Genomic DNA, 14,746 nt, shown 5'->3' on the forward strand with positions numbered 1-14,746 from the left:
TACTCTCCCCTCTTGTCTTCCATGACACTATATTCTCCTGGTTTCTTTATTCCAAGCTGTTTGGGCATGAGGGGACCATTCACAAGAGTTCAGTGATCTGGACAATGGTGATACATAAGCAAATAGAGCAAAATCCTGATTAGGCTAGTTTGGGAGGAAAATGACCAGATGACAGCACTGGTGAAGTCCACAGGAGGATGGGATAGTCTACACTGGCACATGGAAGTAAAGAATCAGAATGTTACAGTGGGACTTTAGATGAGTCAGTCACAGGCAGAGATGACTAGCTGCATCTATGAGAATGGCTGAGGTTATCGAAGAAGGGCTAGGGCCAATGGCAGAACTTGACTAAGAAGAGCCCACAAAGGTATGAAAAGCAGCCCTCTGTGAGGTAGGAGGAGAATGGACATGAGCTGAGGTATGAAAGAGCTTCCAGAATTGGCACCCTAGTATCGTCAAGGGAAATGAAGTTGGCAGGAAGGTCACCAGACTCAGTGACCTCGGAGTGAGCATTTACAGTACAATGATGGAGGCTGGCCAGATGACAAGGAACTAGGTCATTGGTGAGGAAGGTAACCGTGTGCAGAGACTAGAATCACGAAGGATGTGGCTGTGACTAAAGCCAACGTATCAAGTCCCTGCACACACAGAGGCAAGGACGGTGGATTGTCATTCACTCTGGACATATTTCTGAGATGTCCACAGTCCTATTGTTCTGAGACTTGGGGACAGGCAGGTAAATGCTATCACTCAGATTGAGGTCCACTCACTTGGATCCCCTCAGACCTTGGGGGAGGCTCTGGTTTGGCCAAAGGTAGCTGCAGGGCATGCTTAGAACTGTGATCCCCCAGACCCTTCAATCTTTAAGCTCTATTAACCTTTTGGTGCACTTTTCCACTCAACCAACCTCAGGCTTTTATAACTATCTTCAAGACAAGCATTCAGGAATTGCTGCTAGCTGATGACGCTGCCCTGAAAAAAAACACGCAGCCAAGAGGTTGTAGATGATTTTTACAGTAATAAAAGATAACAAGACAAAAATTATCCATCTTCTTGCTTCAGCAAAATGCTATGTAACTGAAAATCATGATATGTATTAGTGAATAATAAGTTGTCACTGATATCTGCCACAACAGATTGGTGTGGCCTGTCAAACGCTGAGAAGAAAAATAAAAAGAAAACAGGAAAACTAGTGTAGTTTGGCATCCAAATGGCATCAAGCTCTGGAATGAGTTAAACATTTGGAAAGTAGTGATACTGCGTGGTCAATCTAATCTAGAGGTGTGAGACCTGAAGAGCACGTTCAACCTCCGCTTCCATTTCATTAACGGCACTTGTGAGTCATACCTAATGGCAAATGGCAGAGCATGGCTATCAATTAAGAGGTTCTGAAAGGCCGTCAATGCCCTGGCTGGAAGTCAGACCTTTTACAACTCATAGTCTTTGAGATTAAACACGTCCCCACACAGACACACAGATACACACACATGCACACACACACACACACGCACACACACACACAAACCATTATGTAAATCACGTGTACATGATGCTCTGAAAATGCATACCTGCAAGAAAAAGAGACTAAAGAAATCCTTTGAGAACCCAAGAAGCACAATCTTAAACAATATGTGAAAATGTACCAATGACTGCTGGGAAAATCGGGTGGAGCACACAGGTTCTCCTGGGCCTGAGGAACCGCTGGGAGGCAAATCCATGCTTTGCCAAGAGCTGCTCCATTGAACATTATGGGGTCATGAGTCCAGAGAGCTTGACCATTTTAATAATCGAATCTAACCTCCACACGCTTGAACTCATCAATTGCTTCAGACGAGATTGTGAAGAGGCTGAAAATACCAGATTAGCTCCATTGTGGATGAGTCAGTCTCTTCAAATATGAACGACAAAATATCAGGCCACCATAATGCAACCAAGCAGCACCGCAGACAGCATGAGCTCAGACATGGAACAAACAAGGCCTGACACTTGTCCAAGCAGCAGCATGGACCTCAAAGTCACTTAGCTCTGAGGAGCAACCAGCAGAGGCATGACAGGAGACACACATCAGACAGTATCAGAGGGACATTACACTCTAAGAACACTAAATAAATGGTGTTCTTTCTAGAACATTTCAAATATTTATAGTCTCGGTGCTTCTGACTATTCATTTTAGTGACACAACCGTGGCCTCCTTGCAAATCACATTCATTATGTTTTACTTAAATGTGTGCTTTTTAAAATAGAATAAACATTTACTTAAACGTTTTCAGCGAAAGAAAGAAATCATTTCTTCAAAGGGGACTAGGTTAGAAGACAAACCCAGGAGATACATTCATGTCGAGAAATCAGTTATTGAATGTCAGATAGATGCCAGAGAGGCTCTCAAGTTGAAAGGACTTTATCTGCTTGCACACTGCTCGTGAACATGCATGGAGTGGCTGTAATCTTTATGTTTTCCAGATTTGGCCAGGCGATATGGAATGGAAAGTAGTTTGTCTCTGATGTCAAGAGAAGGAAAAGGAAGCACAGAAGTGATTAGTATGCAGGGAAAGTGGGCTCCACGGTTCTACACTACAAAAGAAAACAATCATAGATTAAGGTATGTATCTATGTGCTTGTGTGTAAAGGATGAAATGCTTGGATAAGTCCAAGACACGGAGCACCATGAGGTGAGGAAACAAACTTTAACCTGAAACTAGAAATGAAGAAAAGAGAAAGGATTAGGATTATTAACAAGTATAGACAGGTTAAAAAAAAAACAAACTGAAGTGGACACCTTCACTTGTATTTAGGTATTGTTCTGGCTGGTAACGTTTCTTAATGGTAACAATTAAAGGTTAGTTCATACTAATACTTTGCTATTTTAAGTCACATTTTTAATGAAAGAAAATCACAGAAAGAGATTATATGATTTAGTTGTGACTATAGAAAGCCAGGACGAACCAAGCCCATTCCCTTGGTTTCTGAATATTGAAAATACACTTAACAACCTCACAGTTTTTAAAATCACTGATCCTTGCCCCTCTCCCAAACTCCAAGTCTTCTAACACACCTCCCCACCTGGATGGATGTCCCACCAGCACTAGCTGACAAATACACTGTTCCTGCCTTTCCTCCCAACCGGTCTTTCCTGCACTGCCCCCTCCCTGTCTTGTACAATGACTTCGGCCCGAGCCATTGCCACTCCCTGCTCTCTCAAAGATTCCCCCATGTAATCATTTCACCAAACCTGTCCCCTCTTCTGCACCTGGTTAAGGTCCCAGGCTCTCTCCCGTGGACTTGGTAAGAGTCTCCTTGTCCTGGGTCCATGTTCCAGTCTATCCTCTACTTTCTCCAGGGATGAACTTCTGATTGTTGGTGACTTCCTGTTGCCTTTATCGTGCAGCCCAAACTCCCCTGGAAGACTTCATGCTCCAGCCTCACTCCCCATCACCCCTGCTCTTGCTTCCTGAGCTCTGGCCACCCTGTCTCCTTTCTTTGTCTTTGCTCAGGCCTTGTCTTTGCTCAAACCACTGCCTAGAATGGCCTTCACTTGCATACCTGCCTCTGCAAACCCTACTCGCTGTTTCCCGTAGGAAGCTCTTCTGAAGCACTGCCTTGGCAGAATTCAGCTCTGTGTCCACTGTACTAGTGTGGCACTTAGTTCTTGCACAGTGGTGGAGGCAGGGAGACATTTATCACATTACATTATAGTTGCTGATGCGTCTGTCTCACCAATCAGATTACAGCCTCCTTTAGGGTAGGAATCAGGTCTCAAATCTCTCTCTACTGAAGCTCTGAGGCAGAGGGTTTGGTAAATGGAAGGTGGTTAAACAATCCTAATTAAGTTGAGTGCTATTTCTGCAGGCTCCTAAGCCAGGAATCACCTGGTGACAACCTACTGAAATTGAGAGCTGGTAAAGAGGAAAGAGACTCATAAGTAGACATGCGAAATCTGAAAACCATAATAAAAGCCATTCCTCCTCAAATTCAATAGAAATTCTGGGAGAAAAATAGACAAGTGAAACTTGGGAGCTGTCCTTCACAAACCTAAGGTATATTGACATAATAATATTTTACAGTTAATTTGGTAGGCTCATAAAAACTACATGGTTAGTGTTTTAAATTTAGAAAATGTTAAGGCCCTTGAAGTGGATGAATACATGTACGCAGAAGACAATTAAAAATGTATACTTGTAATGTATACTATTTACTGAAATATTACTCCTACAAAGAAAAGTGTACAAATCATAAGTATACAACTCAATGCATTTTCACCAAGGGAATACAGCCATGTAACCAATATCCAGATCAAGAAACAGAACATTTCCAGACCCCCAGCAGCCCCCTCGTGCCCTTTTGCAATCACTACACTCCTCCTCAAGGGTAACCACGATCTTGCCTTTTAGTATCACAGATCTGTTTTGCCTGTTTCTTCTTTGAATAAATGGAACCATAGAGTAGACATATATGATACATACATTAAAATGTATACAGTATACATATATTACAATGTGTTCTGATTCTTTCTTCACTTAGCATTATTTTATGAGATTCAGCCAGATTGTGGCGAGTAGCAATAATACATCCTAAATCTGCAAGTGTGAATGCTCCTTAAATTGTATTACTAGTGGAGCTATGTGGTGCTGAATTGTAAGGAATCCACTATCTCTTCATTCTGAACAGGAATTACCAGAAATAAAACTATCTATATTGTAGTAAGATAAAAAGTTGTCGTATTTCTGAACTTTTTGAACTCTATGGCATACAGTCAGTAACTTATTCAGTAAATATTTCTAGAACGAAGAAATAAATGCAGCAGAATCGTAAAGCACTTTTTCGAGGGAAAAAAAGACTGAGGGTTGGGGGTAGACAAAATTCCAGAAGTTCACTGAACGAAATTTTAGCCAAAGTTTTGAAATCAGTCTGATTTTATGAACTCTGAGAATAATTTTGCATATTTTGAGGCTTCGTTTTTGTCATTTTCATAAACATTTAAAAACTAAGTGTTGAGTGAAACTTTTTTACCATTTCACATGTCCCAACCACAGACTAATGGCTTGCTGAAGTGGGTGAGAAAAAAATGAAGGTTAGGCTACTATAATGTAGAAGCAATATGTTAGAAAGAATTTCTATTGAATCTGTAAAACAAATATGAAAGGATTATCTTGGTCCCCAACCTTCGAAAGCATCTGTCCAGCACTCAGTAGGCTGTACCTCTATATTGTTTTATATAAGATACATTTATCACACAGTGTTACTATATGACCACCCATATCTTCCAAGTTTGCCCACTCTCCTATGAGCACATACCTTGGGGATTAAAGAAACCAGTCATCCAGAACACATTGGGCCTCCCTTCAAATATCCAAGTAGAAAACTGAGCATTTCTTTCCAAAAGTTCAGTAAACCAGAAGCCCAATGTGGATGAATCCCAGGACACTCTTTTCCAGATCTGAGGTATGCGAGCATCATACATGTTGTCCAGGGCATCTCTCAAGTTCTGAAAAAGATAAAGTTAAAATATGAGAAGAAGAAAAATCCACAAAAGAGGGACATGACTACTAAGATAATAACAGCTCACCTCGCTCATGATGATAGTTCCTTCAATGGCCAGTTTTAGATCACTCAGGCTACTGCGAAGTATTGAGATGACTTTCTGCATCCTGTCAATTTCTTGTCTAAGAAATATGTTCATTGAATTAAGATGTCCCATCTTCATCAAACGAGCTTTCACCTAAAACACAGTATATAATACAATGGAGATTTTTAAAAATCATCTTTCATTTGTCTTCCAATGACCTCTCTCCTTTCTGCTCTTTTTCTTTCTCTGGATATATCTCCACCAGCCCAAATGAACTTTAAAATACCTCTTATAGAATCAAACTTGCCATTAAATTCCTCATTTTCTGGGCTTCAAAAACTACTGTTCAACCGAAATGATTTTTATTTCCTACTGATTATACTTAGTTGATAATTGGAAATGTACTTTAAAAAGCTGAAATAAAATCGTACCTTCTTTTCCCTCTCAAATGATTAAGTACTAAGTGTCAGTTAAGTATTCTTTTGCAATTTAACCATTATAAGAGTACAGTTTGGAATACTTTTTTTCATAATGCTTACAGAGTCCTGATTAGAAATGTCACAGAAAGTTAATACAACCATGACCTTTATAGAACACTTACCAATAAATACGATTAGCTGCAGTTTTCTAAGATCACTGTTGCCTTGGCTAGGGTGACTAGAGTGAGGCTTTCTTAGTCTAACCAATGGAAATATTTGACTTTGTAGGATAGTCATTAAGCACCTGTCATTTGTTCCTTTCAGTATATCATTTATTGACCATTTTGAAGAGATCAATATAAAAGCCTCTGGCTATGGGAACAATAAAATCCAACAATTACTGGAAAATAAGCCAATACATATATGCATTTCAATTTAGTAACATATGCCCAAGAAAAGATTAACTATGAATACTGGCAAGAACTCATAAAGAGATGTGAACTTTCTGCTGGCTAAAATCACAGAGTTGCCAGAACAGAAGGGGTAAGGACAAACACATGGAGAGGGAGAGAATTTAGAGTGATGTTCCAAACCAAAGAATCACCACAGAGCCCATAAGCTGTGGGATTCTCTTCTGGAGACGCCCACTGCCCCTTCTTGAGTCACAGAATGTTAAAGATGGATGGCGTGCTTCAGAGTCAAATGGACCACTCTCTTCATTTTATAGAACAGGTTCTCTGGCATGGCTCAGAAGTTCCTGATTCAGCAATGGATACCTCTGCTTTACGGCAGCTGTGAAGCACTTTTAGTAAGCGAGGGATGAAGAAGGATGTACAAACTTAAGGGGAAGCAGTGATGTAAAACTGAACAACCTGCATGGGACTACCTGTGCAAGGAGAACAAGTAATATTGACATCCCAGTCAAACACGCCAATGGAGGTCTTTAATCCTATCCACCATAGCAACCTTTTGGTATTCTCCTAAATTCCTGGTTCTAGAACTTACAGTTTTGTAGGCTCCACTACCCCATTCTCCTCTTGAGCTCTTCAGCCTCCAGCGGCTAAATAGTATACACGTATTACCCTCTTTAAATCGTGACTACTCTGTGGGAATTCACAATTGAGGAAAAGGGAAATTACGGAAATGCTTTTGCAACCCCCACAAGTGGGAAATGAAGTCCAGGTATTGGCTACAATGTCAAATCAATGGCCCAGACACGTTTTCATATGCTAGCAGCCTCAAAAGAACAGGCTTGCCCTACTTAGGGTTTTAAAAGAGAAACATCACTTGCATAGAGGCATGCTTAGGAAAAATTTAGACTCTAGAAAATCTGATTTTAAGACTGAATTTATTTTGAATATGATTGCTGTTCCAGCCTAAAATAGTCTTTTTATTAATAAAAGATTTGCTTTGGTCTCCTATAGGATTTTCATTATGTTTCTGGGACCAGGTAGTAATGTGGCTTCTACAGTAACATGGCTCCATGTTAACTACAGAAGACGAAAGTATAATTACATTCCAATTTACAAAATTCACTTTACTGCCACATTTCTTCTATAAAATATAGGACACCAAAATGTAAGTGATTTTGAAAGAGGAAGCAATTTTAGATGTCTCTTAGAATGAACTCCCTCACATACAGCAATGCACTTAGTGACAACCCTCACAGTCAGTTTCTGCTAAGATATTGCCAGAATAGAGTTCTTGGTGAAGTGGCCCCAACCAACCCTTGACAGCTCAAATTCTCCGAAGGTCTTGAAAGCCTCCTCTGGTAACATCAACCTATATTGTAACCCAGAGTAAATTTTGTCTCGCTTTTGCATGCCAGTTTTTAAAATCTTTGAAGGCAGGTATTATGCCTCCTCTGTCTTCTGAAGATTACTTACAATGAACCATTGAAAGTTTGTACGTAAAATATTTATCCATTTAAAAAATATCTTCTCGAGGAGTGATGTCAGAAACATGGTGGAGTGAGAGATGTCCCTGGATCTCCCCCCTTGAAATGACAATAAGCAGAACACCTAAAACTCAACAAAAAGCACCCAAAGTGCACACCAGCACGTCTGAGCATGGGATCTGCACATAAGAGCTACGCAGGTCAGAACCCTGGGTGTTGGGCAGTGGACTGGGAGAAATAAAGAAGCTGCCTCTCGCGGCTGCTGGAGCTCTCTGCAGGAGGAGGGGGAGGGGAGCAGATATGGCGACTTCTCTGAACAGCCCTGCCTGGGAGTTCTGTGAGCTCCACGTGGCTGGCAGCAGTTCCCAGTCATCAGGGTAGAAAGAAGAGAAGTGGGATGGCAGAGAAATAACAGTTCATTTTTGCCAGCCACGGTTGCAAAATCGAGGCTGAGCCACAGCCCCCATCCCCCAACCCAGAGGGACACTCCCTTCATACCCTCCAAGACAGAAAGAACACCACGGAGCCCTAGGGGAATCTCAGCAAACGCTACAGAAACTGTCGCTAACACTGACAAGAACTGAGACTGAGGGTAGTGAGCATGATTAAACATCTATAAGAAAAAAAGACATTATTAAGACTTCATATAAAGCAGGGATCCAAGAGGCTTAGATGCCACCTACTGGAAAGAAAAGAAAAACACCTTCTTTACAACAGGCTAGGGACCCTTATATAATAAATCTTCTTTCTGGAAAAAAAAGTCAGAATACACTTTCATTAATGCCCAGGCAGAGAAATAGTCCATTACACACCATGAACAACCAAAGTGACAAAGCATCTCAGAAAGGAGAAAAATCTCCAGAAAATAAGCTTACAGAAATAGAAATATGTGACCTAAATGACAGAGAATTCAGGATGGTACTTCTGAAAAAACTCAGTAAAATCCAAAATGAATCATAGCAACAATTTCAGGAACAGAAAAAACAACTAGATGAGCAGAATAAGTTCTTTAGCAAGGAGACTGAAACTCTCAAAAAAAACCCCAAAAAACAAAAAAAACAAAAAAACAAAAAACAGACTTTCTGGAGATAAAGAACACATAGCAAGAGTTGAAAAGTGAAATAACAATCTTGGGAAATAGAGTCGACCAAGTGGAGAAAATCAGTGATATCGAAGACAGAAATCTAGAAATAAATCAAAAGGAAGAAGAAAGAAACCGAAGAATGAAAAATAATGAGAGAGAAATTCAAGAACTAGCTGATACCATCAGGAGAGGAAACATAAGAATAATGGGCATTATCGAAGGTGAGGAAAAGGAGCAGGGACTAGAAAGCATGTTCAGACAAATATGGACGAGAATTTCCCAAATCTAAGGAATGAGCTGGAGCTTGAAATTCAAGAACTCAACAGAACACCCAATTATCTCAACCCAAAAAGGCCTTGACCAAGACACACTGTATTAAAATTATCAAAAATCAACAACAAAGACAGAATTCTCAGGACAGCCAGGGAAAATAAGATGGTAACCTATGAAGAAAAACCAATTAGATTATCGTCGGACTTCTCAGCACAAACCTTATGAGCCAGAAAGGAGTGGAATCAAATATTCAAACTATTAAATGAAAAGAACTTCTAGCCAAGAATAATGTATCCAGCTAAGCTCTCCTTTAGATATGAAGGAGATATAAAGACCTTTCCAGACATACAAAAATTGAGGGAATTCTCCACTATGAGGCCTGCACTACAGCAAATACTGAAAGGCGTCAACCCACCTAAAGCAAAACGACAAAAAAAAAAAAGAAGAAGAAGAATAATTAAGAGTAAGGTGTAGCAGGCTGATACAAGCAGAGGAGTGCAACCCTTACTAGGAACAGGGCATTATAAGCTTAAAAATAAGAAGAGATTTGCTATAGCAAGATAGTAATGAATGTTCAGCATACGTAAGGACAAAATGAGACAACAATGACTGAAAGGGGGAGGATCCTAAGATCCAAAGGGTAATGGAGATAAGGCATGCACAGAAGAAAATGGACAACTATATATAACTATCCTTTACATATTCGTAATGGTGACCACATGCCAAAGATTCAGAACTGAAGTATATAACATAAAACAAGAAGAACCAGAGGCACAACCCACAAAAGTCAATCAAAATAAAAAAAACCAGAAACACAAGGAAGCAATGGAAACACCAAGGTACCAGAAAGCAAAAGATAAAATGGCTATTAGAAGACCTCAAATTTCAATAATGATCCTAAATGTAAATGGACTGAACTCACCAATAAAAAGGCATAGAGTTGCAGATTGGATCAAAAAACAAAACCCAACCATATGCTGTCTCCAGGAGACACAACTCAGTTCCAAAGACAAATATAGACTCAAAGTGAAAGGGTGGAAAATGACATTTCGAGCAAATGGCATTCAGAGAAAAGCAGGAGTATCAGTACCAATATTGTATGAAATAAGACTTCAAAATAAAAAAGAAAGATACTGAGGGACACTTCATAATGATAAATGGAAGCATGCACCAAGAAGACATAACACTTATTAATATCTATGCTCCCAATCAGAGAGCCCTGAAATATGTAAAGCAATTACTACCAGAACTAAAGGGAGAAACAGACCAAAACACTATTATAGCAGGGGACCTAAATATTCAACTGTCAAATATGAACAAATCATCCAAACAGAAAATCAATAAGGAAATATCATCCTTAAATAATACATTAGATCAACTAAACATAATTGACATTTACAGAGCTTTTCATCCCAAAACAGCTGCTTATACATTCTTCTCTAGTGCACATGGAACATTCTCAAAGATTGACCACATACTGGGACACAGAGAGAGCCTCAACAAACATAAGAGGGTTAAAATCATACCAACCATATTCTCTGATCATAATGCTTTGAAACTAGAGATCAACTGTAAAAAGAAAGTAGAAAGAACCATAAATACATGGAGATTAACAACATACTACTGAAGAATAACTGGGTCAGAGAAGAAATAAAAAGAGAGGAAGAAAAAGAAATAAAAAGAAAGAAATACATAGAAATGAGTGATATTGATAGTACAACATGTCAAAACTTTGGGGACACGGCAAAAGCGGTCATAAGAGGAAAGTTCATATCATTATAGGCCTACTTCCAAAAACAAGAACGAGCCCAGATAAACAACCTAATGCTTAATCTTAAAAAACTAGAAAAGGAAGAACAAATTAAGCCTAAAGTCAGCAGAAGGAAAGAAAGAATTGAAATTAGAGCAGAAATAAATGAAACTGAAAACAAACAAACAACAACAACAAAAATAATAGAAAAAAGAAATGCAACAAAGAGCTGGTTCTTTGAGAAGGTTAATAAAATTGACAAACACCTGGCTAGACTCACTAAAGAAAAAAGAGAAAGGACGCAAACAAAATCAGGAATGAAAGAGGGGAAATTATGACTAACACTGCAGAAATACAAAGGATCATACAAGAATACTATGAAAAAGTATATAACATCAAAATTAATAACCTAGAAGAAATGGATAAGTACTTAGAAACATACAACCTTCCTAGACTGAAACAAGAAGAACTGGAAAATCTAAATAGACTGATCAGCGGTATGGAAATTGAAACAATCATCAAAAACCTACCAAAAAGTAAAAGTCCAGGGCCAGATGGCCTTACCAGTGAATTCCACCAAACATTCAAAGAAGACTGAATATCCATTCTCCTCAAACTCTTCCAAAAAATCAAAGAGGAGGTGATACTTCCTAACTTATTTTACGAGGCCAATATTAACCTTGATACCAAAACCTGGTAAAGATAACACACAAAAAAGAAAACTACAGACCAATATCTCTCATGAACACAGATCAAAAATCCTAAATAAGATACTAGTGAACCGAATACAGCAACATATTGAAAAGATTATACACTATGATCAAGCAGGCTTCATTCCAGAGGCACAGGGATGGTTCAACACATGCAAATCGATTATTGTGATACACCACATAAACAAATTTAAAAAATAAGAATCATATCAATACATGCAGAAAAAGCCTTTGACAAGATACAGCATCCATTTATGATCAAAACACTTGACAAAATCAGTATAGAAACACTTAACAAAATCAGTACCTTAACATAATAAAGGCCATATATATGACAAACCCTCAGCTAACATTATGCTTAATGGTGAAAAACTAAAAATCTTCCCTCTAAGATCAGGAACAAGGCAAGGCTGTCCACTATCACCACTGTTATTCAATATAACATTGGAGGTGCTAGCGAGTACAATTAGACAAGAGAAAGATATAAAAGGCATCCAAATAGGAAACGAAGAAGTCGAACTGTCACTTTTTGCAGATGACATGATTCTCTATATAGAAAACCCTAAAATCTCCACAAGAACACTACTAGAAACAATAAGCAAATACAGTAAAGTTTCTGGATACAAAATCAACGTTCAAAACTCCATAGCGTTCCTATACTCTAATAATGAAGTGTCAAAAAAAGAAGTGGAAAAAATAATTCCTTTTGCAATTGCAACAAAAAGAATAAAATACCCAGGAATAAATTTAATGAAACACGTTAAGGACCTATATAATGAAAACTACAAGACCCTGTTAAAAGAAATTGAAGAAGATACAAAGAAATGGAAAGATATTCCGTGTTCTTGGATTGGAAGAATTAACATAGTTAAAATGACCACATTACCTAAAGCAATATATAGATTTCATGCAATCCTCATCAAAATCCCATCAGCATTTTTTAAAGAAATAGAATAAAAAATTATCAGATTTGTATGCAGGCACAAAAGATCCTGAATTGCCAAAGCCATCCTGAGAATAAAGAATGAGGCTGGAGGCATCACTCTGCCTGACTTCAAATTATACTACAAAGCGACAGTAATCAAAACGGCATGGTATTGGCAGCAAAACAGACACATGGACCAGTAGAACAGAATCGAGAGTCCAGAAGTAAACCCATATTTATATGGGCAAATAATTTTCAACAAAAAAGCCACAAACATACAGTGGAAAAAAAAAAGCCTCTTCAATAAATGGTGCTGGGAAACCTGGAAACCACCTGCAAAAGAATGAAACTAGACTGCTGTCTATCACCACACACCAGAATTAACTCTAAATGGATTAAGGACCCGAATATAAGACCTGAAACAACAAAATGCATAGAAGAAGACATAGGAACTAAACTCAAGCACCTTGGACTTAAAGACGATTTTATGAATTTGACCTTAAAGGCAAGGGAAGTAATAGCTAAAATAAGTGAATGGGACTACATAAAACTAAAAAGGTTCTGCTCAGCAAAAGAAATCATCAACAAGGTGAAAAGACAACCATCTGAATGGGAAAATATATTTGCAAGCAACACCTCCGATAAGGGCCTAATATCCAGAATATACAAAGAACTCATACAACTCAATGACAGCGAAAAAGCAAATGATCCAATCAAAAAATGAGCAGAGGACCTGAACAGACACTTCTCCCTAGAGGGCATATAAATGGCAACAAATATATGAAAAGATGCTCAACATTGCTAGCTATTAGGGAAATGCGAATCAAATCCACAATGAGATACCATCTCACACCTGTTAGAATAGCTATAATCAACAGGACAAGTAATGATAAGTGTTGGAGAGGATGTGGAGAAAAAGGAACCCTCATACACTGCTGGTGGGACTGCAAATTGGTACAGCCACTATGGAAAACAGTATGAAGGTTCCTCAAAAACTAAGAACTGACCTACCATATGATCCAGCAATCCTTCTACTGGGTATTTACCCCAAAGACTTGATAACTCATATCCAAAAAGATATTTGCACGCCAATGTTCATAGCATCATTATTCACAGTGGCCAGGACATGGAAGCAACAAAGTGTCCTACAATAGATGATTGGCCAAAGAAGCTGTGGTCCATATATACAATGGAATATTACTCAGCCATAAGAAGAGATGAAATACTGCCATTTGTGATAACATGGATGGACCTTGAGATAATCATGGTAAGCAAAATAAGCCAGACAGAAAAAGTTAAAAATCACATGATATCACTTATATGTGGGATATAAACTTAAAAGCAACAAATGAACAGGAGAAACAAACAGAGAGTCATGGACATGGACAATGGACTAGTGGTTATCAAAGGGGAGGGGGCAGAGGGGAGGTAGACAAGGGAATAAATTTAAATCATTCCTTCGATTAAAAAATTATTTAATTAATTAATTAAAAAATAAATTAAAAAATAATAAACGAAAATAAACATTCCAAAAGTAGGTAGTTAATAAATGATAGCCATGTTTCCAAACACTGTGTGGCCTTAAAAAAATTAATTAATTAATTGATTAAAATATATTTTCTCGCCTTACTATCTGTACATAAAGTCATTGATTTCAGAATCTTGACTATATGTCTTGGTATCCGTCTACATGATGGAAATAAAAATTGTTTTAAGAGGCAAGAAAATGTTTTTCATTGTTGAGGGCACTCGTTACAGGTGGGAGGACTGGGGCTCCCAGCTGACAAGGGCATTGTTTGCAGACTTGGGGATGCAGGACAGGGTGAACACAGGACCATGGTTACTCCTGTATTAGGGCACTGGCTTCTCTTTTTGCCTGAAAAGCTATACTTGACTCGGCCCAGTCTAGGACTCAAGTGAAGCTCTGACCATCAGTAGTAAGGGATGGAGGCTAAGAGCAGGAGAGAGGAGGTCCTGGGTGGCCACAGGACACGACCCTGTCCTCTTGCAATAAGAAGAAGGCCAAGTCAGAGGACCTGTCACAGAACTTTCAGACCATCAGAAAATTTTACTACAATTAAAGGTTTATTTAGATCAGCAATTCTCAAAGTGTCACCTGGGACCA

The 14,746-nt window shown here is 38.7% G+C and overlaps 1 protein-coding gene across 2 annotated transcripts in view; it reads right to left on the reverse strand.

The window, feature by feature from the left end:
• Window positions 1-14,746, reverse strand: part of DNAH8 (dynein axonemal heavy chain 8) — a 310,080-nt gene that overhangs the window by 8,983 nt on the left and 286,351 nt on the right. For both annotated transcript variants that reach the window (XM_039856088.1, XM_039856089.1), the window contains 2 exons: window positions 5,564-5,716; window positions 5,293-5,482 (listed from right to left, as the gene is read on the reverse strand). In XM_039856088.1, coding sequence (XP_039712022.1) covers window positions 5,293-5,482; window positions 5,564-5,716 — 343 coding nt within the window. The remainder of the gene's footprint in view (window positions 1-5,292; window positions 5,483-5,563; window positions 5,717-14,746) is intronic.

This window comes from Pteropus medius, unplaced genomic scaffold, assembly GCF_902729225.1.
Source record: "Pteropus medius unplaced genomic scaffold, Ma_sr-lr_union100, whole genome shotgun sequence".
Lineage (NCBI taxonomy): Eukaryota > Metazoa > Chordata > Mammalia > Chiroptera > Pteropodidae > Pteropus > Pteropus medius.